Genomic DNA, 24,058 nt, shown 5'->3' with positions numbered 1-24,058 from the left:
TCAGAACTGCGATCGTAGTGTTGCCGCAGATAGAAATGGAAACAGAACTTACTTTGTGGACCACCCTCATATTTGGAAGAAAATTAGACACACTGGAAAGTTGATTATATAATTGTAAGATTTTAAACTAAAATATTTACCAGAAACATAAATCAGCTTTACGAAATGTAAATTAAAACTGAAATTAAGGATATGGGGTCTTTATAAGCTGAAAAACAAAGAAAAGTTGTTTAAAAATTTTGAAGGGAGCAATGAGAGAACAAAAGAGTCAAAATAAATACAATAGAAAAGGAACAGGTAACAAACTAATGAATTCATGAGGGGCACAACCAGACAAAAAGACTGCCTAGCAGAAATCCTGATATCAATATATTATGTATAGTAAATATATTAAATTTAAGTGATGAAAGAACAAAATAGAAAAATGCAGCAACTAAAACAAGCATAAAGGAGTAAAGATAATAAAAAAATTAGATTGACAGGAAGTACAAAATTGTAAAGAACCATGGCTAGAGAAGAAATGAAAATTTAGGAAAAGCTTTTCACAGTGTTAATTGGCATACATTCTTTGAAATTCACAACTTTTTATGGCACAAAATATTACCTGCAACTTGCACAGAAGTCAGGTGGCAGTTCTAAGAGTTGAAGAACATTGAGAAGGGAGAGAGACCATGTTGTATCATATTACCAGTGTTGATTTAAGGCCCAAGCAACACAAGCAGCCAATTTGGATGCCAAACTGAGAGAAGTGTTAGAGGTATGCATTTTTCTCATGTGAATCGAGTCGTTTTCAAGCAACATATTCCTTGCACTTTGTGTAACATCACACCTGAGATGTACTCGGCTGCGTCCCTATGAATGCTATGTTGTGGCCCAAGTCATGCTGGGGCATAGTCACCTAAGTGTTAGCTGCTCTTGAGCCATACTACTTATCAGAATGTTTGTGTTCTTCTCACTATTTCTTAGACATTATCATGGATATGGTCACAAATACTTTGAAAACCTACAGAAAATCACAAAGGCATGTTGAATTTTGTCGGAGTGAACACTGAATTCCCTGCAGTTTATCCATCTGAATAATTCATTGACAAAAACTCCTACAGTCATTGTGTCTATTTAGAAACAGAAATAATACAGCTTTACCAAAAGTTTATTTCTGGATGTACTAACAGTAAATGTAGCATGTAATTTGATAATACAAAAACTAATTGAAGGCATACTATTATCTACCTATCAAGCTACACAGGAACCAGGCACATTATGGCAAGTACTGTACTACTAACAAAAATGAAAGAGATGTAATAGTGATTGAAGGAGTCTCAACACTCAGCATAATGGCACACCATGTAAAACACACTCAAGGAAATCCGCATGTCCTGATTCTTAAAATACAGGTTGTGGAAGGTTAGCTTTCGGCCAATAAGGCCTTTGCCTGTGGGTTTTAAGGGAGAGGCTAAGGAGTCATTCCAATCCCGGGAGCGGAAAGACTTACCTTAGGGGGAAAAAGGGTCAGGTATACACTCGCACACACACACATATCCATCCGCACATATACAGACACGAGCAGACATATGTAAAGGCAAAGAGTTTGGGCAGAGATGTGTGTTTTTTATTGTGTCTATCTAGCAGCACTTTCTTCTTTGGTAAGTGACAGCATCTTTGTTTTTTAATATATTTTTCCCAAGTGTCTGTATATGTGTGGATGGATATGTGTGTGTGCGCGAGTGTATACCCGTCCTTTTTTCCCCCTAAGGTAAGTCTTTCCACTACCGGGATTGGAATGACTCCTTACCCTCTCCCTTAAAACCCACATCCTTTCGTCTTTCCCTCTCCTTCCCTCTTTCCTGATGCGGCAACAGTTTGTTGCGAAAGCTTGAATTTTGTGTGTATGTTTGTGTTTGTTTGTGTGTCTGTCGACCTGCCAGCACTTTCATTTGGTAAGTCACATCATCTTTGTTTTTAGATATATTTTTCCTACGTGGAATGTTTCCCTCTATTATAACCATATCATTAATTTGAACCCAACAATTACGTTTGTTATTGTCGCTGTTGCATTTCGAAACTTTTCCTGTCGTCTTATTTTCTCTTTATTTTCTCTTTCTGTTTTTACCAGTAGTCTCACTTTGTATTCACCTTCCCCTTTTTACCGTAATCTACTATACAATTTTATCCCGCCTATATATACTCAAAATACCTAACCCACTTCCAAACCATAACCAAAAAAATTTTATTTTCCGCTTTCAACACCACCGCTGCTATAAAATCCACCGTTTCTAGTTCAATAACAGCTGCTTTCACGTATAAAACAACCATAACTTTCACTATATTTCCACTTCCGTTTTTCGCACATCACTGATCAGTTTTAGCCGCACCCCACAGGTTTTAACGTCATTATTTGCAATTGTTAGCCCCATTTTCGTAATCTTTCACCACAACACCACTCTTTTAATACATTTACACGTTTTTTCGAAATTTTCCCAAATTTCTCCGTCCTTTAACGTGTTTTAGCGGCAACACAACCACCTAACCTTTATGCACATCGCTGTCTACCAACCGAAGTTCACCACAGGATCAATGTAACCAACACTTTTTCGCCTTTTTCCATACCAGATCTCCAGTTGCTTTCTAGTTCACCTTTATCTCTCCCCATATATTTTTATCTTTCATTTTCATTTCAACCTCATGTCACACTTTCCACCTTCCAATACCATGGCACCCTCACAACACCCCCACAACGACCCCATTAAGTTTTATTTACATTCCCTCCGCAAACATGCCTTCACCCTAGCCAGATTACGCTCGCATATTTTATTTTCTCAGGCTTGTCTGACATTTGGCATAACCCCCAAAGGCCTCACACTTAAAGTTCCCATCTCTGGCTGCAACCCTCCTTTCCATCAGTCCCTATACCAGTTCCAAACTGAACAATCCATTGCCCTCACCCACCTAGTCCTTCACCTACATATCAACTCAGCCAACGAACGCACCCGTCAACTCCTATCCTTAATAAAAGTCCTCAATCTTTCCTCTCCCACATCCACACCGGCTATTCAGAGCATCCTCCTACAGGCCAACCGCAAATTAGAACAGCATGCCACCCTTCACCTCAAAAAACTATCCAATCTCCTGGTTTCCCACCTCCGGAAAGGCAACTCACTCACCCTTCACAACCTTTCTAGCAAACCTCAACCACCTCTCATTGCACACAAACCCAGTCACACCCATCTACTCAATCTCCCACTTCCAGCTCCACTCCCTCCAAAACCTCAAAATTCCAATCAACACAATCTGGTACCACAACACCCTAATTCAGTAGTTAACCTTTCCTCCAAACCTCTCTCCCAATCCGAAACCTCTTTCCTATCCAAAGGCCTCACCTTCAGCCCCACTCCCAGATTCAACCAAACAGCCCTCGTCAAAGATTTACTGTCCTACACTCGTACTCTCTGCTGGAAGTATCACTTTGCCACGAAGAAAAATGATCCTAATCCTACCCCTAATGACCCAACTCCCCAAGACACTATCCAAATTGAACCCTGCCTGGAACAGTTCCGTCCTCCGTCACAGCAGGACCCACCTCCTCTTCCTCAAAATCACCCTCTCCAAACCTTCCAGGAATTTCTGACTTCCAGCGTTGCCTCTCAATCCTTCTTAAAAAACCTTAATCCTACTCCCAACATCACCACTGCTGAAGCCCAGGCTATCCGTGATCTGAAGGCTGACCGGTCCATCGTCATTCTTCCGGCGCACAAGGGTTCCACGACCGTGGTACTTGATCGTCGGGAGTATGTGGCTGAGGGACTGCGTCAGCTTTCAGACAACACCACATACAAAGTTTGCTAAGGTAATCCCATTCCTGATGTCCAGGCAGAGCTTCAAGGAATCCTCAGAACCTTAGGCCCCCTACAAAACCTTTCACCTGACTCCATCAACCTCCTGACCCCACCGACACCCCACACCCCTACCCTCTACCTTCTTCCTAAAATTCACAAACCCAATCATCCCGGCCGCCCCATTGTAGCTAGTTACCAAGCCCCCACAGAACGTATCTCCGCCTACGTAGATCAACACCTTCAACCCATTACATGCAGTCTCCCATCCTTCATCAAAGACACCAACCACATTCTCGAACGCCTGGAATCCTTACCCAATCCGTTACCCCCAGAAACCATCCTTGTAACGATTGATGCCACTTCCTTATACACAAATATCCCGCACGTCCAGGGCCTCGCTGCGATGGAGCACTTCCTTTCACGCCGATCACCTGCCACCCTACCTAAAACCTCTTTCCTCATTACCTTAGCCAGCTTCATCCTGACCCACAACTTCTTCACTTTTGAAGACCAGACATACCAACAATTAAAGGGAACAGCCATGGGTACCAGGATGGCCCCTTCGTACGCCAACCTACTCATGGGTCGCTTAGAGGAAGCCTTCTTGGTTACCCAGGCCTGCCAACCCAAAGTTTGGTACAGATTTATTGATGACATCTTCATGATCTGGACTCACAGCAAAGGAGAACTCCAGAATTTCCTCTCCAACCTCAACTCCTTTGGTTCCATCAGATTCACCTGGTCCTACTCCAAATCCCATGCCACTTTCCTTGATGTTGACCTCCACCTGTCCAATGGCCAGCTTCACACGTCCGTCCACATCAAACCCACCAACAAGCAACAGTACCTCCATTACGACAGCTGCCACCCATTTCACATCAAACGGTCCCTTCCCTACAGCCTAGGTCTTCGTGGCAAACGAATCTGCTCCAGTCCGGAATCCCTGAAGCATTACACCAACAACCTGACAACAGCTTTCGCATCCCGCAACTACCCTCCCGACCTGGTACAGAAGCAAATAACCAGAGCCACTTCCTCATCCTCTCAAACCCAGAACCTCCCACAGAAGAACCACAAAAGTGCCCCACTTGTGACAGGATACTTTCCGGGACTGGATCAGATTCTGAATGTGGCTCTCCAGCAGGGATACGACTTCCTCAAATCCTGCCCTGAAATGAGATCCATCCTTCATGAAATCCTCCCCACTCCACCAAGAGTGTCTTTCCGCCGTCCACCTAACCTTCGTAACCTCTTAGTTCATCCCTCTGAAATCCCCAAACCACCTTCCCTACCCTCTGGCTCCTACCCTTGTAACCGCCCCCAGTGTAAAACCTGTCCCATGCACCCTCCCACCACCACCTACTCCAGTCCTGTAACCCGGAAGGTGATCACGATCAAAGGCAGAGCCACATGTGAAAGCACCCACGTGATCTACCAACTGACCTGCCTACACTGTGATGCATTCTATGTGGGAATGACCAGCAACAAACTGTCCATTCGCATGAATGGACACAGGCGGACAGTGTTTGTTGGTAATGAGGATCACCCTGTGGCTAAACATGCCTTGTTGCGCGGCCAGCACATCTTGGCACAGTGTTACACCGTCCGGGTTATCTGGATACTTCCCACTAACACCAACCTATCCGAACTCCGGAGATGGGAACTTGCTCTTCAATATATCCTATTGACACATTCCTGGGGTCAGATACATCACATGATCACACTGACAGAACCACAGGCACATAGACACAGGCAACAGAGCATGCACAATGTCGGCACTAGTACAGTGTATATCCACCTTTCGCAGCAATGCAGGCTGCTATTCTCCCATGGAGACGATCGTAGAGATGCTGGATGTAGTCCTGTGGAACGGCTTGCCATGCCATTTCCACCTGGCGCCTCAGTTGGACCAGCGTTCGTGCTGGACGTGCAGACCGCGTGAGACGACGCTTCATCCAGTCCCAAACATGCTCAATGGGGGACAGATCCGGAGATCTTGCTGGCCAGGGTAGTTGACTTACACCTTCTAGAGCACGTTGGGTGGCACGGGATACATGCGGACGTGCATTGTCCTGTTGGAACAGCAAGTTCCCTTGCCGGTCTAGGAATGGTAGAACGATGGGTTCGATGACGGTTTGGATGTACCGTGCACTATTCAGTGTCCCCTCGACGATCACCAGTGGTGTACGGCCAGTGTAGGAGATCGCTCCCCACACAATGATGCCAGGTGTTGGCCCTGTGTGCCTCGGTCGTATGCAGTCCTGATTGTGGCGCTCACCTGCACGGCGCCAAACACGCATACGACCATCATTGGCACCAAGGCAGAAGCGACTCTCATCGCTGAAGACGACACGTCTCCATTCGTCCCTCCATTCATGCCTGTCGCGACACCACTGGAGGCGGGCAGCACGATGTTGGGGCGTGAGCGGAAGACGGCCTAACGGTGTGCGGGACCGTAGCCCAGCTTCATGGAGACGGTTGCGAATGGTCCTCGCCGATACCCCAGGGGCAACAGTGTCCCTAATTTGCTGGGAAGTGGCGGTGCGGTCCCCTACGGCACTGCGTAGGATCCTACAGTCTTGGCATGCATCCGTGCGTCGCTGCGGTCCGGTCCCAGGTCGACGGGCACGTGAACCTTCCGCCGACCACTGGCGACAACATCGATGTACTGTGGAGACCTCACGCCCCACGTGTTGAGCAATTCGGCGGTACGTCCACCCGGCCTCCCGCATGCTCACTATACGCCCTCGCTCAAAGTCCGTCAACTGCACATACGGTTCACGTCCACGCTGTCGCGGCATGCTACCAGTGTTAAAGACTGCGATGGAGCTCCGTATGCCACGGCAAACTGGCTGACACTGACGGCGGCGGTGCACAAATGCTGCGCAGCTAACGCCATTCGACGGCCAACACCACGGTTCCTGGTGTGTCCGCTGTGCCGTGCGTGTGATCATTGCTTGTACAGCCCTCTCGCAGTGTCCGGAGCAAGTATGGTGGGTCTGACACACCGGTGTCAATGTGTTCTTTTTTCCATTTCCAGGAGAGTATATATTATCCATGTGGTCTTTTTGCACCCTTTCGATGTCCTCCATCAATCCCACCTGGTGAGGGTCCCACACCGCGCAGCAGTATTCTAACAGAGGACGAACGAGTGGAGTGTAAGCTGTCTCTTTAGTGGACTTGTTGCAACTTCTAAGTGTCCTGCCAATGAAACGCAACCTTTGGCTCGCCTTCCCCACAATATTATCTATGTGGTCTTTCCATCTGAAGTTGTTCGTAATTTTAACACCCAGGTACTTAGTTGAATTGACAGCCTTGAGAATTGTACTATTTATCGAGTAATCGAATTCCAATGGATTTCTTTTGGAACTCATGTGGATCACCTCACACTTTTTGTTATTTAGCGTCAACTGCCACCTGCCACACCATACAGCAATCTTTTTTTAAATCGCTTTGCAACTGATACTGGTCTTCGGATGACGTTACTAGACGGTAAATTACAGCATCATCTGCGAACAACCTAAGAGAGCTGCTCAGATTGTCACGCAGGTCATTTATATAGATCAGGAACAGCAGTGGTCCCAGGACACTTCCCTGGGGAACACCTGATATCACTTCAGTTTTACTCGATGATTTACCGTCTATTACTACGAACTGCGACCTTCCTGACAGGAAATCACGAATCCAGTCGCACAACTGAGACGATACCCCATAGGCCCGCAGCTTGATTAGAAGTCGCTTGTGAGGAACGGTGTCAAAAGCTTTCCGGAAATCTAGAAATACGGAATCAACTTGAGATACCCTGTCGATAGCAGCCATTACTTCGTGCGAATAAAGAGCTAGCTGTGTTGCACAAGAACGATGTTTTCTGAAACCATGCTGATTACGTATCAATAAATCGTTCCTTTCGAGGTGATTCATAATGTTTGAATACAGTATATGCTCCAAAACCCTACTGCAAACCGACGTCAATGATAACGTCAATGATATAGGTCTGTAGTTAGATGGATTACTCCTACTACCCTTCTTAAACACTGGTGCGACCTGCGCAATTTTCCAATCTGTAGGTACAGATTTATCGGTGAGCGAGCGGTTGTATATGAGTGCTAAGTAGGGAGCTATTGTATCAGCGTAATCTGAAAGGAACCTAATCGGTATACAATCTGGACCTGAAGATTTACCCGTATCAAGCGATTTGAGTTGCTTCGCAACCCCTAAGGTATCTACTTCTAAGAAACTCATGCTAGCATCTGTTCGTGTTTCAAATTCTGGAATATTCCATTCATCTTCCCTGGTGAAGGAATTTCGGAAAACTGCGTTCAATAACTCCGCTTTAGCGGCACAGTCATCGGTAACAGTACCATCGGCACTGCGCAGCGAAGGTATTGACTGCGTCTTGCCGCTTGTGTACTTTACATACAACCAGAATTTCTTCGGATTTTGTACCAAATTTCGAGACAATGTTTCGTTGTGGAACCTATTAAAGGCATCTCGCATTGAAGTCCGTGCCAAATTTCGGGCGTCTGTAAATTTTAGCCAATCTTCGGGATTTCGCGTTCTTCTGAACTTCGCATGCTTTTTCCGTTGCCTCTGCAACAGAGTTCGGACCTTTTTTGTGTACCACGGGGGATCAGTTCCATCTCTTACCAATTTATGAGGTACGAATCTCTCAATTGCTGTTGCTACTATATCTTTGAATTTGAGCCACATCTTGTCTACATTTGCATAGTCAGTTTGGAAGGAATGGAGATTGTCTCTTAGCAAGGCTTCTAGTAACACTTTATCCGCTTTTTTAAATAAAATTATTTTGCATTTGTTTCTGGTGGATTTGGAAGAAACGGTATTGAGCCTAGCTACAATGACCTTGTGATCACTAATCCCTGTATCAGTCATGATGCTCTCTATCAGCTCTGGATTGTTTGTGGCTAAGAGGTCTAGTGTGTTTTCGCAACCATTTACAATTTGCGTGGGTTCATGAACTAACTGCTCGAAATAATTTTCGGAGAAAGCATTTAAGACAATCTCGGAAGATGTTTTCTGCCTACCACCGGTTTTGAACAAGTATTTTTGCCAACATATCGAGGGAAGGTTGAAGTCCCCCCCAACTATAACCGTATGAGTGGGGTATTTATTTGTTACGTGACTCAAATTTTCTCTGAACTGTTCCGCAACTATATCATCGGAGTGTGGGGGTCGGTAGAAGGAGCCAATTATTAACTTAGTTCGGCTGTTAAGTATAACCTCCACCCATACCAATTCGCACGGAGTATCTACTTCTACTTCACTACAAGATAAACACTACTGACAGACACAAACACTCCACCACCAATTCTGCCTACTTTATCTTTCCTGAACACCGTCTGAGACTTCGTAAAAATTTCTGCAGAACTAATTTCAGGCTTTAGCCAGCTTACTGTACCTATAATGATTTCAGCTTCTGTGCTTTCTATTAGCGCTTGAAGCTCAGGGACTTTCCCAGCACAACTACAACAATTTACAACTACAATTCCGACTGTTCCTTGATCCAAGCACGTCCTGTATTTGCCATGCACCCTTTGAGATTGCAGCCCACCCCGTACTTTCCCGAGGCCTTCTAACCTAAAAAACTGCCCAGTCCATGCCACACAGCCTCCGCTACCCGTGTAGCTGCCAGCTGAGTGTAGTGAACTCCTGACCAATTCAGCGGAACCCGAAATCATTGCATAAATACTGCAACCCTCATCCATTTAAACCTGATTACTGTAATCTAGCCTTGGTCTCCCTCTACAGTTTTTACCCTCTCCTCCACTTCCCAACATTAGCAAATTAACTATTTCCTGATGTGTCCTATTAATCTATCCCTTCTTTTAGTCAGTTGGGCAGTAAAGCTCTTTTCTCCCAAATTTGATGCAGTACCTCTTTATTATTTATTTGAGCCACCCATCTAATTTTCAGAATTTTTCTGGAATTCCACATTTGAAACATTCTTGTCTCTATTGTCTATACTACTTATTGCCCAGGTTTCGTTTCCATATAAGGCTACACCTCAGTCAGATACTTTCTCGTGAGAGACTTCCTTACACTAAAGTTTTCATATTAAGAAACTTCTCTTTTTCAGAAACACTTTCCTTGCTGTTGCCAGATGACATTTTATACTCTTTGTCACTCAGCTGTTGTCAGTTACTTTGTGTCCCAAATAGAAGAGCTTGTCTGTGACTTTTAGTGTCTAATTTCTTCATGATTGCGCAATTTAAGGGGGTATCCCTCTGACTACATAAAAAATAGGTGATTTTCATGGATTTCTTTTTTCCCCAAATAAAATAGAAAGTAATACTTACATCTGATGTGAGAGTGTTATTCCTTACACTTTTTTCTTTTGTGCCCATGTCGGACACTCCCTGTAACTGCTTTACCAGATGGAAGGACCCCTTGCAGCCAGAAGATTGGTCATTGGACAGAAATCTCAAAGTCGTTCTGTTAGGCCTGTAACAAAACAATCTTGTGTAAGTCATTTTCAATATATTTTCTCGTGGAATACATAGGATAATTGAAAAATATGAAGTTGTAATGAAATGGAGACATGCTGAAATAAATGCCATTTTCCTCACACACAAAATCGAGACAACAGCATGCACCAAAAATAGGCTTTTGAAGATATCTTAAAATGGATACATATGCTGATAGACAATTCGGTTTACAATGCCAACAATAAATTCTGATGAGAATGTTGTACTGTTCTGAAGTTATGTTTCCTGCCAATTTGAAAAATTTGGTTTCAAGGAAAACATGTTTAAAAGTTTTGTGTTACACTTGTTTACCTAAGTCTCATACCTCTGCACCATACAGCAACCCTTCCAGATCCAAAAGTAGGCACTTCTCCATCTTCTTCGTGGCCATGATGATCCTGCGTGCCTTGTTGGCAGCTTCAGTCAACCTCTGCCCTGCTGACTCAATACATGTTTCATCCCCTTTTGTGCAGAAATTGTAAGAGGGTGATCCATTCTAAAGTTTTAGCATGTTCATAATTTCCGTAATGGCTGTCAGGCTGTCATTGAATTTACATACTGCCACATTGGCAACTATTCCCCCCCCCCCCCACACACACACACACACACACTGTGAATGGTTTACACAGACACTTTTTCACAGATCGCCTTGTAACTCGATAACTGAGTTTATGGCGTACTTGGAATGAACACTGCAATAAAGTAGACATGCCAAAGAACATTTCAAGTAAAAAAATCTTCACCCCCAAAGAGAACTACACCCCTCTTAATTTGACTACACTTCATTACTCTTGTTTACTTTTGTTGGTATTCATTTATTTTCTTTCTGTATTCACCTTACAGTGTCATTTCAAGACAGTATCCATCCCGTTCAGCTGACCTGGCAAGTTTTTTGCTGTCTCAGAACTGCAATATCATGAACAAACCTTAAAAATATTACTTCTTCTCTCTGATTTTAAATCTCTTTTCCAAATTTATCCTCAGTTTTCTTTGCTGTTTTTTCAGTGTACATATAGAATATCATGGCCAATAGATTTGTGCTACCTCAGTACATCCTGAGGCCTTTCCCTTCTGTGATACACCATTGATAGTAATTCCATCCAAAAATATTTTCAAAACAGAGCTCTTAGTTTACTGTCCACTTCATTTTCCATTTCTCTCCCAAGACCTCCATTCCATGCAGATGGTACTTTCTGCACTACTTCTGCTCCTAATTCTGGTTACTGCCCATGTGCTTTACAGAGTGTAAAGTATTTTACATTCGATTTTCAGAGTGAACAGCCCGCAGTGCAAGATTGGTAAAGTTAACAAAGACCACTTGCTTTTGAGATTCATGAACAAATTTTTGAAGAATTTAAGCTGACTTAAAGTGACGTTTCAGATATTTGGCTAGATTTTATTGACAAGTGCCTACTTTTGTAATCTTTCTCGTACAGAAGAGTGAGAACCAATGGCTGCCAATGCCGTAGTCAGACAATTTGAACATAAGATACCACAAGAAACATCAAAGTATGTAATCTAGTGCCCTGATTATAACTTATCTGAAAACTAAAATTAATTACTAACTTAACATATTAGGTTATGTACAATATTTATTTGGGAGGGGTGGGGGGGGGGGGGGGGGGCTGTGTAACAAGTTTTCCTGGGCCATCACAAAAACAGTAATTTGCATTTATGACCTCAAAATCTATCCTGTGTGTGTGTGTGTGTGTGTGTGTGTGTGTGTGCAGTCATGTGTGGGAATACTTTCAGGACGCAAAAAATGTGGAAGTATGGTGATGTAAGTGGACATATGGTATAACCCAAGTAAAGTATTATCTGAAGCTACTCACTAATCAGTCAATTGATAATGTATGTTTTCTAATTTTATTTGGTTCCAAATTAGCAAACAAAACTAAAATCTGTTTTGCTTATACTTTAGAATTTTGTGAGAGGGATTTTATTATGTTAGTGAAGTAGCCTGTCATTCGCGAATCAGACACCTATCCTACTGTAGCTAACATATTCTGATTGTAGTTTCAGTGAAGTTTTAGGTTTGAAAACAGCAGTCAATTGAAACCATTAATATTACAAAGAAATTCATACTCGGTTGTCAGGTCTGCAATTACCGTGAAAATTATGAACATGGAAACTGACAGAGTAATATTTCTGCGAATTGATTGATCTTCATTTCAGGTGAAGATGTGAAAGAATGTGCAAGGATTGTAAAAGATGTTCTTTGCAGCCTAGGAGATGCTGGTCTTGATATAAAAAAACAACAGTGTAAGTTTACAGTGCTTTCATTGAATATGTCATTATTGTTAACTTAACATTCAACATTGCAGTTGCCAGTGGTAATGTTTCAAGAAAGTGTAATAGATCATTGTATATGCATTATATAAGCTTGTAGTGTTAATGTGTCAATCTGGCTTCAAAATACATTAAAGATAATGTAGGGTACATGTAACCTAAGACCATTGAGACTTTAAAGGCATAAGCAGAAAGTAACATGAGAAAATATAAGGGCAAAACTAAAAACTGTGAGGGAACTTCCATTAAAAAAATATGGTATAGTGGAGAAGAAAAAACTAACAAAATTCGTCATTGTACACAGTCGCCTTTCTCTTGGTTGATCCATGTGTGGAAAAGTCCTGTATCTTTCTACATTTGTTGTGCCATCCTCAGTCTCTCTTTAATAGTATTTTTCATATTTGCATTTCTGTCATAAACATTCATAATAATCTTATTTATGTAATGTAACTTTGTCTGTCCCTGAAATTTTTATCCTCCAGTTCTCCTTTCAATGTTGAGTTAACTATTCTTTGGTGTTCTATTAACAAGTTCTTTCATTTAGCGTTAGTTTTTCACAGGCTATTTTCTTTTGCAACTTTTATCAGCTTTTCTTCACTTTTTATCTCCATACCCTTCTATGAAAGTACATTTTAGATGTTTCCAGTTTCTTCATTGCCACTTGTCATATGATCCATGTTTCATATCTACTCAGTTCTGTTCTTCAGGCTGCAGTCTGACAAACATTTTGCTCAGTTACTTTTCAGTATTAAACAGTGGCAAGTCCAGGCTGGAGTACTAAGAAAAGGGTAGATTCCTACTGACCACAAAGAGGAGGAACTGAGTTGCATACAGGCACAATGGAAAAATAATGCAAGAAGTATATCAGCTTTCAGACAAAATTCCTCTTCTGAAGGTGTTCTAGCATTCTTTTTGCGTTGTGCATGCCTCTGACTCAGCGCCTCATCTATGTGGTGAGTAGTGATTTCAATACTAGATACTAGTAGAATGATCTTATCTGATTCCTTGGGTAAATGTAAGGTTGAAAGTTCAAAGAACTGGGATTAAATTGCCAGTCAGTCTTAGGATTTGTTCTGACATTTATCATTTCTTTCACCAGTGGCAATGATTTGTTAATTTGAAAAGTACAAAGCCCCTTTGCTGTTCAGAGTCCACACTTAACAGCAGGCCTTCTACAACTTGTAGTGTAAGTCATTTCAAAGATTATAGTATATCATCTCCAATAGAACAGTGCCCAATAAAGCATTGCAGTGTTCAAACCAGCCTCTGGGTTGAGGAAAGGTTTGCATTACTTAGTGGGGAAAAAAATACTTCTTTGCTTGAGGCAGTCTGCTATCGAGACATCACTTGGTTTGATCATCTTGTGTAATTTTACTTCATAGGCAGTAGAATTCTTTCCCCACCTTTATCATATATTCTCAGGTATCACATGTAACCTGTTGTTTTTGGTTTTATTATTATTTATCACCTTCTTTTTTTTTCCCATCTAAATTCTAAGCTAAGTAGGCTACCTGTTCCATTCATCAGCTCTCTCGTAAGTCTTTCTCTTTTCTGTTAATTGGATATATGTTCTTAATTTGATATATTATTTGCTTTGAATCTTGTATTGTATTTATGTAAGTTACATCTAAACTACATACAATTTGATACATTCCATCTCATTGCTACTTGGATCTACAGAACACAAAATAAATGTGAGGCAAAATGCAAAATAGGCCCTCTTGTCAGAAATTTTCTATTTTGGCATATTAATATTTTTAAATTAAGCTTTAAATTCTGAATAATTTGGTGCAAGAACCATGATTGTATAATTTCTTTTAATTTACAGATATTTCAAGATTATTAAATGGAAATGATCATTTTGAGGAAAACACATTGAAAAGGTCAAAGTAATGCAGAACCTTTAAATTGTACATTTAATGAATCAATTTAACACCAAAGCAAGATTTGAATTACCAAAACAAGCTTTAAATACCCTCTATTAAATAGTATAAAAATGTGTTCCACAACTCTTCAATTTGACATCTTAAATTGAGTGTTTCCAGCACTTCTTCATAGGTCCAGGAACTGGTTGTGGATCATCAGGCTCAGGACTGGTAGCTGCATTACTGTTGCTTTCAGCAAAAAGTTCAGTTTCAACTCGAGGATGTAAAAGACTTTGAATTCCTGTTTACAGTATGATCTCATGTTTCCGAAGAGGTATTCTTGACATTTCCTTATCATGCCGTCTGGAGTCACTCCATCAGGAAATCTGTTGGGACATCTTCTAACGGGAATGTCTGGTGCATGGACAAACTCAATGTAATGTCGATTTTGCGATATGCTTTTACTTTGCATTTCTACATTGTACTCACAGAGATTGTCTTGTGTTTTGGGTGGCACTTTCTTGGAACTATTTAAACAGTTGTATATTTTTACAACTACACCTTTCTCAGTTTCAACCATCACAGCAGAATTAACATTAGTTATTGGTGTTGTGTTTCAACAAACAGCTTTGTGAAAGGTTAACTCATTCTTCTTTTTCAGGGAAATCCTCATCTTCACTTAATTGATCACTGCTTAAACTTCTTTCAGAAAAATAATCTCCATACACATTATAATCTTCATCACTGATATTATTGTAATTGTTGAAACCTATATTATTTAATATTCGTGAAACTATATCTTCACTCATTTCTACTAGACACCCAACAATCAATCATAGGTATACATATAAAACTTTATTATCACTAATTTTAACAAGACACTCAACAAACAAGTGAGAAACAAACTCAATCACGTGTGTTGTTCTGCTAATAAGTTTGCAGTTGCTTGCATGGTTACCAATACATGTTTACAGAAGCTAAATACAGTACGGTAAATGTTGAAAATAAATAACCATTCATAATAACTAACACTTAAAAAATGCACAGAGCTAGAGTTGGAATATCAGCAATATTACTGTCTCGTAAACCTACAAATTACAAAGGGACGTGTAGTCAGGGCAGATATTATTGTTATCAGGAAACTTTCTTCTGTTGAGAGAAACCAGGAACAGATGCCTCAGTAGCTGCTAACATTCAGGAGAGACTACGGTAGTTTCCAAAGTGATGTGTATCAACTAAATTGTATTCCTCTTGTCAGCTCCGTTATTTTTCCATAGGCGACAAAGAGATACCTGCTTATAAGGCTTGACATTCACTAATTTAATGGCAGATTTGAGTGTTTTATCTATTTCAAATTGTTGTATTATTTATTGTATAGCTTAAAAAGGGGAAGATAAAGTATATTAAATTGGGAAAAAACGTATAGTTTTGAAAAAAGCCATTTGTTTTGATAATGCTGGAGAATTGACTTTGCCAACAAGAGCTCTGTTTTTGCTTTCTGCCTCACAAATAAAATCTGCCAAATGATCTGATTTCTCTCACAGAATTAAACATTGTATTCCAACTTAAATTTTCAGTAAGTACGAAGGTACTATAAATACATTTTGTTTGTTCTTCCTTGTATTGTCAAGCATGAAATGTCGCACTGCTAGGTCTCAGATTGGTGTGCCCATATCATCTTCAGTAGGTTGATGGATACAATTCTGTGCAAACCTGATATAAACTTCTTGTTTCATAGATTCTTGAATAACAAATAACATTTAGGTTCCTGTAGTTCCTGCCAGTTTTAATTAATGTAAAGTATCTTATCATCTCTGGTAGTGGCAGCTTGTTTGAATTCAAATAATTCAGTGGTCTATTTATTCTGCAGTACAAGTAGTTCCAATAGTAGAGACTTTCCATATATTTCTTCCTTATATCTGCCCTGTCTTTGCGCTCATTAGCAGTTTACATCACCAACTTCATGTTGTAAATTAACACTTTTACTTTTCACTACCAAAACTGTTTAATTTTCCTTTTCAGGTTCATTCTTTTCTTGCTATCATATCTTTTTGAGTTTATTTACATGCCCATCTTCTTCATTTTGACTTCATCCCTGTAGACTCTGTGTGGATTTTATTTCTTAGTAACTCATACTGCTGGCCTCCCATCACATCCAATAAAATAGGGTAAGTTTGATTTGCCCATGGTCTTTTTACCTCTGAATTTTGCTGTTCCTTTGGTGACCTATTCATCCATAATTTGCCCATCTTTATTACATTCCACTTTTCTTAACACCAGTATTTTCACAAGACTGTTACTTGCCTGGTGGGCACTGACTTGTAGATTTTCCACTTTCTCTCATTCTATCTTAACTTTTTCGTTTCCTCTACTGCTTATTCTTTTGAATTTCTGTGGCCTTTTCCTTGACTCAAAATTATGATCTAAATCTGCAGGGTGCAGGGAAAAATAAAACTGATAAATAGGTGAAAGCTGAGTAGACGTCATTGGATTGAGCAGAGTACCCAAAATAAATTTTAGATTGGAAATGCATAAAATGACATCCATTCAGTGACTAGCATGTGAAAGTGTCTGTACTCAACCAAACTGTTACTGCTTTTTAGAGCATAATAGTTACTTAAATCGACTCATAATAACTGTTTAGTTTAAACAGGCAGAGCTAGGCATACTTCCATTCTTATTCACGTCTTACTGAAATAGATAGAACTGTTCTATGATGTTTACTGGTACAGCTTAACTATTAAACTGTACTAAAAGTATCTTAAAGTGATTAATTTGTTAAAATAACCAGAGGCACTACAGAATCAGAGCTACAGTAAAGTTTTAGACTTACATTGTTTGGTACAGTGTATTTAACAACAAAGTCTAAAGACAATAGGTTTTTCATTTTTGTTAATGCTCACACAATGTGGATGAATTTTTATTCATATAAGTATGCTAGTAACAGTAAACAAAGATACTGCTGGGGGGGGGGGGGGGGGGGGACATATAAATCGCATTTTAAAATTTCTTTTTTTCCAAAATCAGGGTTTAACCATAACAGCTCAAAATTTCTGTCTCTGACACCACTACAAAGTGAGTAGGATATTCCTCATTTCAGGGTACGAAATGAGGAATGTCTTACCCACTCTCCACCCCACCTCACCCACAGTGGTATTCTGCCATCCACCAAACTTACACAATATCCTCATCCATCCCTAAACAACCCCTGCTCTCAACCCCTTGCCTCATTTCTCATATCTGTGTAACAGATCTAGATGCAAGACCTGTCCCAACCACTCCAATTCGGTCTCAAACAGCACCTATCCCATCAAAGGCAGAGCTACCTGTGAAACCAGTCATGTGCTATACCAGCTAATCTGCAACCACTGTGCTGTATTTTATGTGAGCATGAGAACAAACTATCGTCCTGTCCACATGAATGGCCACCAACAAACTGTGGCCAAGAAACAGCTGGATTACTCTGTTGCTGAGTACATCACCCAACACGATGTCCTTCATTTCAATGAATGCCTCGCTGCCTGTGCCATCTGGATCCTTCCCACCAACACCAGCTCCTCTGAAATGCTTAGGTGGGAACTCTCCATGCAATATATCCTATGTTCCCATAACCCTCCTCGACTCAACATTCCTTAGTCATTGTCCTTACCCATGTAGCCCTTTCTCTCTTCCCATCCCAGCACTGTAAAGCCCTCTATTACACCAAAGCACTGACAGTCTTTTTACTTCTCTCCTCTTCTGCTACCCCCTCCACCCTGCACTTGCCCTCCATCTAACGTCTAGCTGCACCTAGCTGCCGTATCCACTCTCCATCTCTTGCGTGTATGCTCCCACAAGCACCACTTTACCGTCCCCCTCCCCATCCAAGCCACCTCCTTATCCCCGCCACCCAGTTGCCTCTCCTATTCTATGCTGCTGCTCACAGTCTGACCACAGTTGCCAGAAAACGATGTTTCTGCGCATGCACGTGTGTGTGTGTGTGTGTGTGTGTGTGTGTGTGTGTTGTCTATTTCCGAAGAAGGCCTTGTTGGCCTCAAGCTCCACTTTCTGACAGTTTTTTTGTTGTGCCTATCTGTGATTCAGCATTTCCACTATATAGTGAGTAGCAACTATCCTTTTCATAGTATTGTTACGTTCCATCAAGGATTTTCCATTGTTAGGTAATATAAAGTATACACAAGAACCAAGTGGGAACAGTAAGAGTGGAAGACCAAGAGAGATGTGCTCAGCTTAGAAATTGTGTAACACTGGGATGCGATTTTCCGCCTCCACTGCATAGCATTTTATGAAAGTAGCTCATAGACAGTTGAAAGACCAGAAAAGAAGTGAATTGAAGCATTTGAGATGTGGTGGTACAGAAGGATGTTAAAAATCAAGTAGAATGACAAGATAAGAAATGAGGATTTCTCTGCAGAGTTTGCTAAGAAAGGAATACGTGAAGAACATTGACTAGAAGTGTCGGGACAGCCAGACATGCATTAAGACATCAAGGAATAACTTAAATGGCACTAGAGGGAGCTGTTGGGGACAAAAACTATGGGGCAAGGTAAAGATTGAAATACATCGAACAAATAACAGAGACAAAGTCATGGCGGGCTACATTAGATCAGGCAGAGGACAGTAAATGATATCAAGTTTGTGAGCTATTGCTCTGCTGCAAGCTGAAAGTATTATTTTGAAGTGTTCGTACGCTTCTCAACAACAGATTCGGTGACCGATGAATTGGTAGAGGCGGACCAATCCCATGGCCTCCACGCTCTCCTGACCTCAACCCTCTTGACTTTCATTTATGGGGGCATTTGAAAGCTCTTGTCTACGCAACCCCTGTACCAAATGTAGAGACTCTTCGTGCTGGTATTGTGGACAGCTGTGATACAATACGCCATTCTCCAGGGCTGCATCAGCGCATCAGGGATTCCATGTGACGGAGGGTGGATGCATGTATCCTCGCTAACGGAGGACATTTTGAACATTTCCTGTAAAAAGTGTTTGAAGTCACACTGGTACGTTCTGTTGCTGTGTGTTTCCATTCCATGATTAATGTGATTTGAAGAGAAGTAATAAAATGAGCTCTAACATGGAAAGTAAGCATTTCCGGACACATGTCCACATAACATATTTTCTTTCTTTGCGTGTGAGGAATGTTTCCTGAAAGTTTGGCCATACCTTTTTGTAACATCCTGTATATTTCCTCCAGTTAGAATTATTCATTAGTACTGCCTACCATTCTCTCACCGCTATCTCTTAATTTTTTTTCCACCCAAGAAGAAAATGGGTTGTGGTTACACCTTTTATCTTCCTTCCAATTAGTATATATATTTGGAATAACAATGAATCTAATCAAGAAAATATGAATAATAGTAAAAAGTGGATGTGTGATTGAATCTGTACTGAAAGCAAAGTGATAGATAATGTCAGAGAATTTTATGAGAGAGGGGACTGTTCACATAGGTAAGATGCAAGAAGAAAGGAGACATTTTAAAATTAAGTGCAAAAAAATCCACTATCCCATTACCTGCTATAAAAAGAAAAATTTTTTCTACACACTTTTCATCAGATTTTCCTTTCTTATCTCCCCTTCCCCCCTCATGCCCTCGTGCGTTTGTGCGTGTGTGTCTGTTCGACACCTGTTTCCATTTAACTTACGTGCCCTTGAATCTTTTTTATTTTACAATCCTGGTTCTCTGTCAAAATTAATACATAGAAATTGAATTAGGATTGTGATATGGTTGTACTCTTAATAACTGATCTGCCTTCATTTATAGTTCCAGATCTCAACAGTTCTACCTTACATAGAAGCTTAGCAACAGCCCTTATGTACGATAAGAGTGGCAGGAGTCTTATGGATGATGGTTATGAAGATGAGAAGGTAAGACATTACATTATCATCCTTTATGGATGTTGCCTTACTTGAATCTATCTGTCCACCATTAGTTTGTAAGAAAATATTTTATTTTATAAGTACAAGCGCATTTTCAATTAATTTAGATAAGCTGTTTTGCATCAGAATCTGTTGAAAAGGTAACTAAAGTCATGAAAGGTAGTTCATATCTTATCCACAAGTTTCTGACTGCTACCTCGACTAATAAATTAATTGCATGTTGGTAACGGAAGGCATGTTCCACACAAAGTTGTTAACTATTGTTTTCAAACAGAAATGATGATGTTCATAATACATTAATCATAGGGATCATTTGTCATTCAATTTGTCACAGGCTATTTAATTAATTATGAGAACCTAATTCTAAACAATGATGATTAGTGTGATCTTAACATTTACTGTCAGTTGGGCTGTGAAGGGGGCTGAAGTATTCAAATTATTAGCTGATGTATATGAAGTTATTCAGCAAAGAGCACAACATAAGAATGATAAATTCAATATTTTAATTTGGGTCCTGAAAGATGAGTTGTGTTTACTGGAAAATAAATCCGCTAACTTACTGTAGAAATCTATTTCTGGTAGGGTTCACAGTGATAGTCGATGACATTAGTTACGTTTTGCATTGAATAATCAGCTAGTGTAGAGCATTGAGAGTGGCAACATTATGTAATGTAATAGTAGAAAACCATTATAGTTGCCATCTCTTATATGGCAATTATTTGCTCTCCTACCTTCTTTGTGTCCGGAACAAATGGATTTCTTTTGTATTGAGCCTGTTGAAAGATTCCACTTCAAATCTCTTATAGGCCAGAATGCAGGTGATAAAATAAGTTACTGGTAATTGTAGTTGGCCAAAACATTGGCAATACAATGTAGTTGGCTGGGACAGTGTTAACAGTGCAAGTGTGTGCATGCCTGTATACATGTATTCTTTATTTGTTAACTCTGGAGGAGGATGCTATCAGAAGCTTAGCATTGTTTTCAGTTGTTGTTCATGTAGTTCATGTTCATTCTTTGATCATTTTGTACAGTGATACAGACACATCACTTATAAATAGATATGCAGTACACAGAATTTAGATAATATCCTACTGACCACAGAATTGTCATACAACACAGTGACCTCATTGGAACATTCAACTGCTATCATGGGACACAATACACTAAAGACTTGTATTGTAGTGGCCACACAGTTAACAGTAACAGCTGATAACCACTACCTAGAGATTATCGCTTGTAGATATTCAGTTGTCTCTACATGATTGTTTGGCTTCTAGGCCCCAATGTTGAACAATTGTACAGGGCACCCAGAACCAAGGTGCATGAATAAGATGGTAAAAGAAAACCTGGAATGGAATCTGAATCACTTACACCAGATTGTTTTTAATTGATTAGTGCAAGATTCGTCTGATAGATGACAATCGCTGTAGATTAGTGTGTAGGTACCCAGGTGTGAGTGCGCATCATGGGCGTGCAGTCCCACAAGTTCTCCAAGAAGGTGGATCAGTTATGTTTTGGACTGCTAGCATGCACAGATACCGAACACCTCATTTCTGTCAAGGGTAAGTTGAAGGCTGTGAAGTATCAGGGCAGAATCCTTCAGGCTTTTTTTTTCACCCGTAGTCGATGTTTCAGCAATGATTTCATCTACTGAAGCAATAATTTATGAGCACACCACACCCACTCTGTTAATACCTCCATAAAGAAGTGGGAGCCAACCAAATGGAGTGGCCTACAGTACGTGCTGATTTGAAACCGATACAACTTGCTGACATAAGTTGGGACTTGCAGTGTGTCATTGTAAGAACCCTCTTCAAACACTGGTGACCTCAGGAGTGGGAAAGACTTTAACAGCAAAATCGTGACAACTTTGTAGGTAGCATGCTTATAGAATCCAAGTGTACATATTGAATGTTACTGGTCAGAGCTGCTGGTGATAGGGGCCATGTGTGTAAGTGTGTGTGTGTGTGTGTGTGTGTGTGTGTGAGAGAGAGAGAGAGAGAGAGAGAGAGAGCGGAGAGCGAAAATTGCTTTTTTGAATGTGTGTGTGTTTTCTTTGCTGAAGAAGGCTTTGACTGAAAGCTACAATGTATAAAACAGTCTTTTCGTTGTGCCTGTCTGCAACTCAACGGGTCATCTTTACAGTTAGTACCAGTCTATCCTTTTCCTAATATTTTTGAATTTTACCTAGACATAGCTCTTAATTCCAAAGATGCACAGTTTCAAACAGCTGCCTTTATTTTTGTTACTGTTTCATTTGTCACAAAAGATGTTTTTTGTAGTTTCGTAAGGTTTATCCTTTCATTCTCTGCTCCACTTGAATCTAAGGCCACACACATTCGCAGATAAGCAGACAGAGCAAAACTCCTTTTGAGCAGATTACATGCCAAAAGTGACATGTTATGAAAAAATAAACTACAACCATATATGAATGTGTTCGTGGGAGCTACAGACAGATAGATACTTGTGTTCGAAGAAGGGCCTGCTGTGGATACACGTGCACTTCGTTTTGCATTAGAATTTACAGTTAAGGGAACATTGGAGTATTGAAAAGGATATTAAGAGTTCCAACTAATCATCATTCTTTCACATTTGGTGTTCCATAGATCATACAATGAAGGAGAGCCTTCAATCATATAAGATGAGTCAATTTATTCACCAATTGGCCTGAGCACCCACTGCAGGGTACTTCTGTAAAGTATAATTATATCTAATTATGACTAGCACTAATTTTCCACATTGAAAATTATGGGGGTAACTTCTATATTTCTTTGTTTATAATCTGAACATTTGTATAACTTTACACACTACAGTACGCAGGGTGAAGCACACATCATTTTTACTGCAAAAAAGTTTTGATTCAGTAAATATAATAATAATATCTTTTTCCATAGAGGAATAGTGATGAGACCTCGTGAAACATCTTCATTGATCCCAAGATAAAGGTATTAACATTATTTCTTAATGGAACCATATTTTTGTTATCGTTTCATACACCAAAATAGCAGATATTTATGATGAAAGTTCTGTGATATCACTTTTTTATTTGTTTGACAAGAAATTTTGGAGAAAAAAAAATTATAGGGATTTATGTACTATTATTGTGGCCGTTCGAATGGGGCACACCCATAAATTTGCTCCACACACTGTTGAGTGTGGCATATAAACAAGACATATTGCTTGCCTCTGTGCTATTTCCCTGGAAACATTTCATACAGGCTTGATAACAACATTAAAGAGAAGCCATTATTATTATTATTATTATTTATCAAGTACATTGGGCTGAAGTATTTTTTGATACCCATCGCCCTAGGTAGGGAAGATATTCCACAGATGTCTGCACCAGTTCGCACACAATTTCTTATGGTTGAACTTTGCCATGGTTGAATTTTGCCATGGCTGAACTTTGCCTTCAGTACTCAATGGAGGTAATTTCTGACTTAAAATTAATTTGTGGTCTCTCATTATTTTATGTTACATTCTGTCTCAGGTTAATTGTTCCAATTAAAGTGAGTGTTAGACACACACTCTTCACCAAATTATATTTTATCATAAATTTTTTCACCTTTATCTTTAAATTTGTGTATTATCATTTTTTTTTTTCTAAAGGTATAAACCAAGTTGTTTAAGAATGCAATTATTGTTCAGTATTGTGTTGTGGAAACGATATGGTGAAGTCTTCAGAGCCAAATGTGTCTTAGAATA

At 40.3% G+C, this 24,058-nt stretch overlaps 1 protein-coding gene across 8 annotated transcripts in view; it reads left to right on the top strand.

The window, feature by feature from the left end:
* LOC126256782 (E3 ubiquitin-protein ligase TTC3-like) overlaps window positions 1-24,058 on the top strand; it is a 364,962-nt gene that overhangs the window by 300,603 nt on the left and 40,301 nt on the right. For 7 of the 8 annotated variants that reach the window (XM_049955514.1, XM_049955508.1, XM_049955509.1 and 4 more), the window contains 2 exons: window positions 12,494-12,580; window positions 20,238-20,341. In XM_049955514.1, coding sequence (XP_049811471.1) covers window positions 12,494-12,580; window positions 20,238-20,341 — 191 coding nt within the window. The remainder of the gene's footprint in view (window positions 1-12,493; window positions 12,581-20,237; window positions 20,342-24,058) is intronic. The other variant, XM_049955515.1, reaches the window with a different exon arrangement.

Source organism: Schistocerca nitens, chromosome 1, assembly GCF_023898315.1.
Source record: "Schistocerca nitens isolate TAMUIC-IGC-003100 chromosome 1, iqSchNite1.1, whole genome shotgun sequence".
Classification (NCBI taxonomy): Eukaryota; Metazoa; Arthropoda; class Insecta; order Orthoptera; family Acrididae; genus Schistocerca; species Schistocerca nitens.
This window is presented reverse-complemented; position numbering and strand designations above follow the sequence as displayed.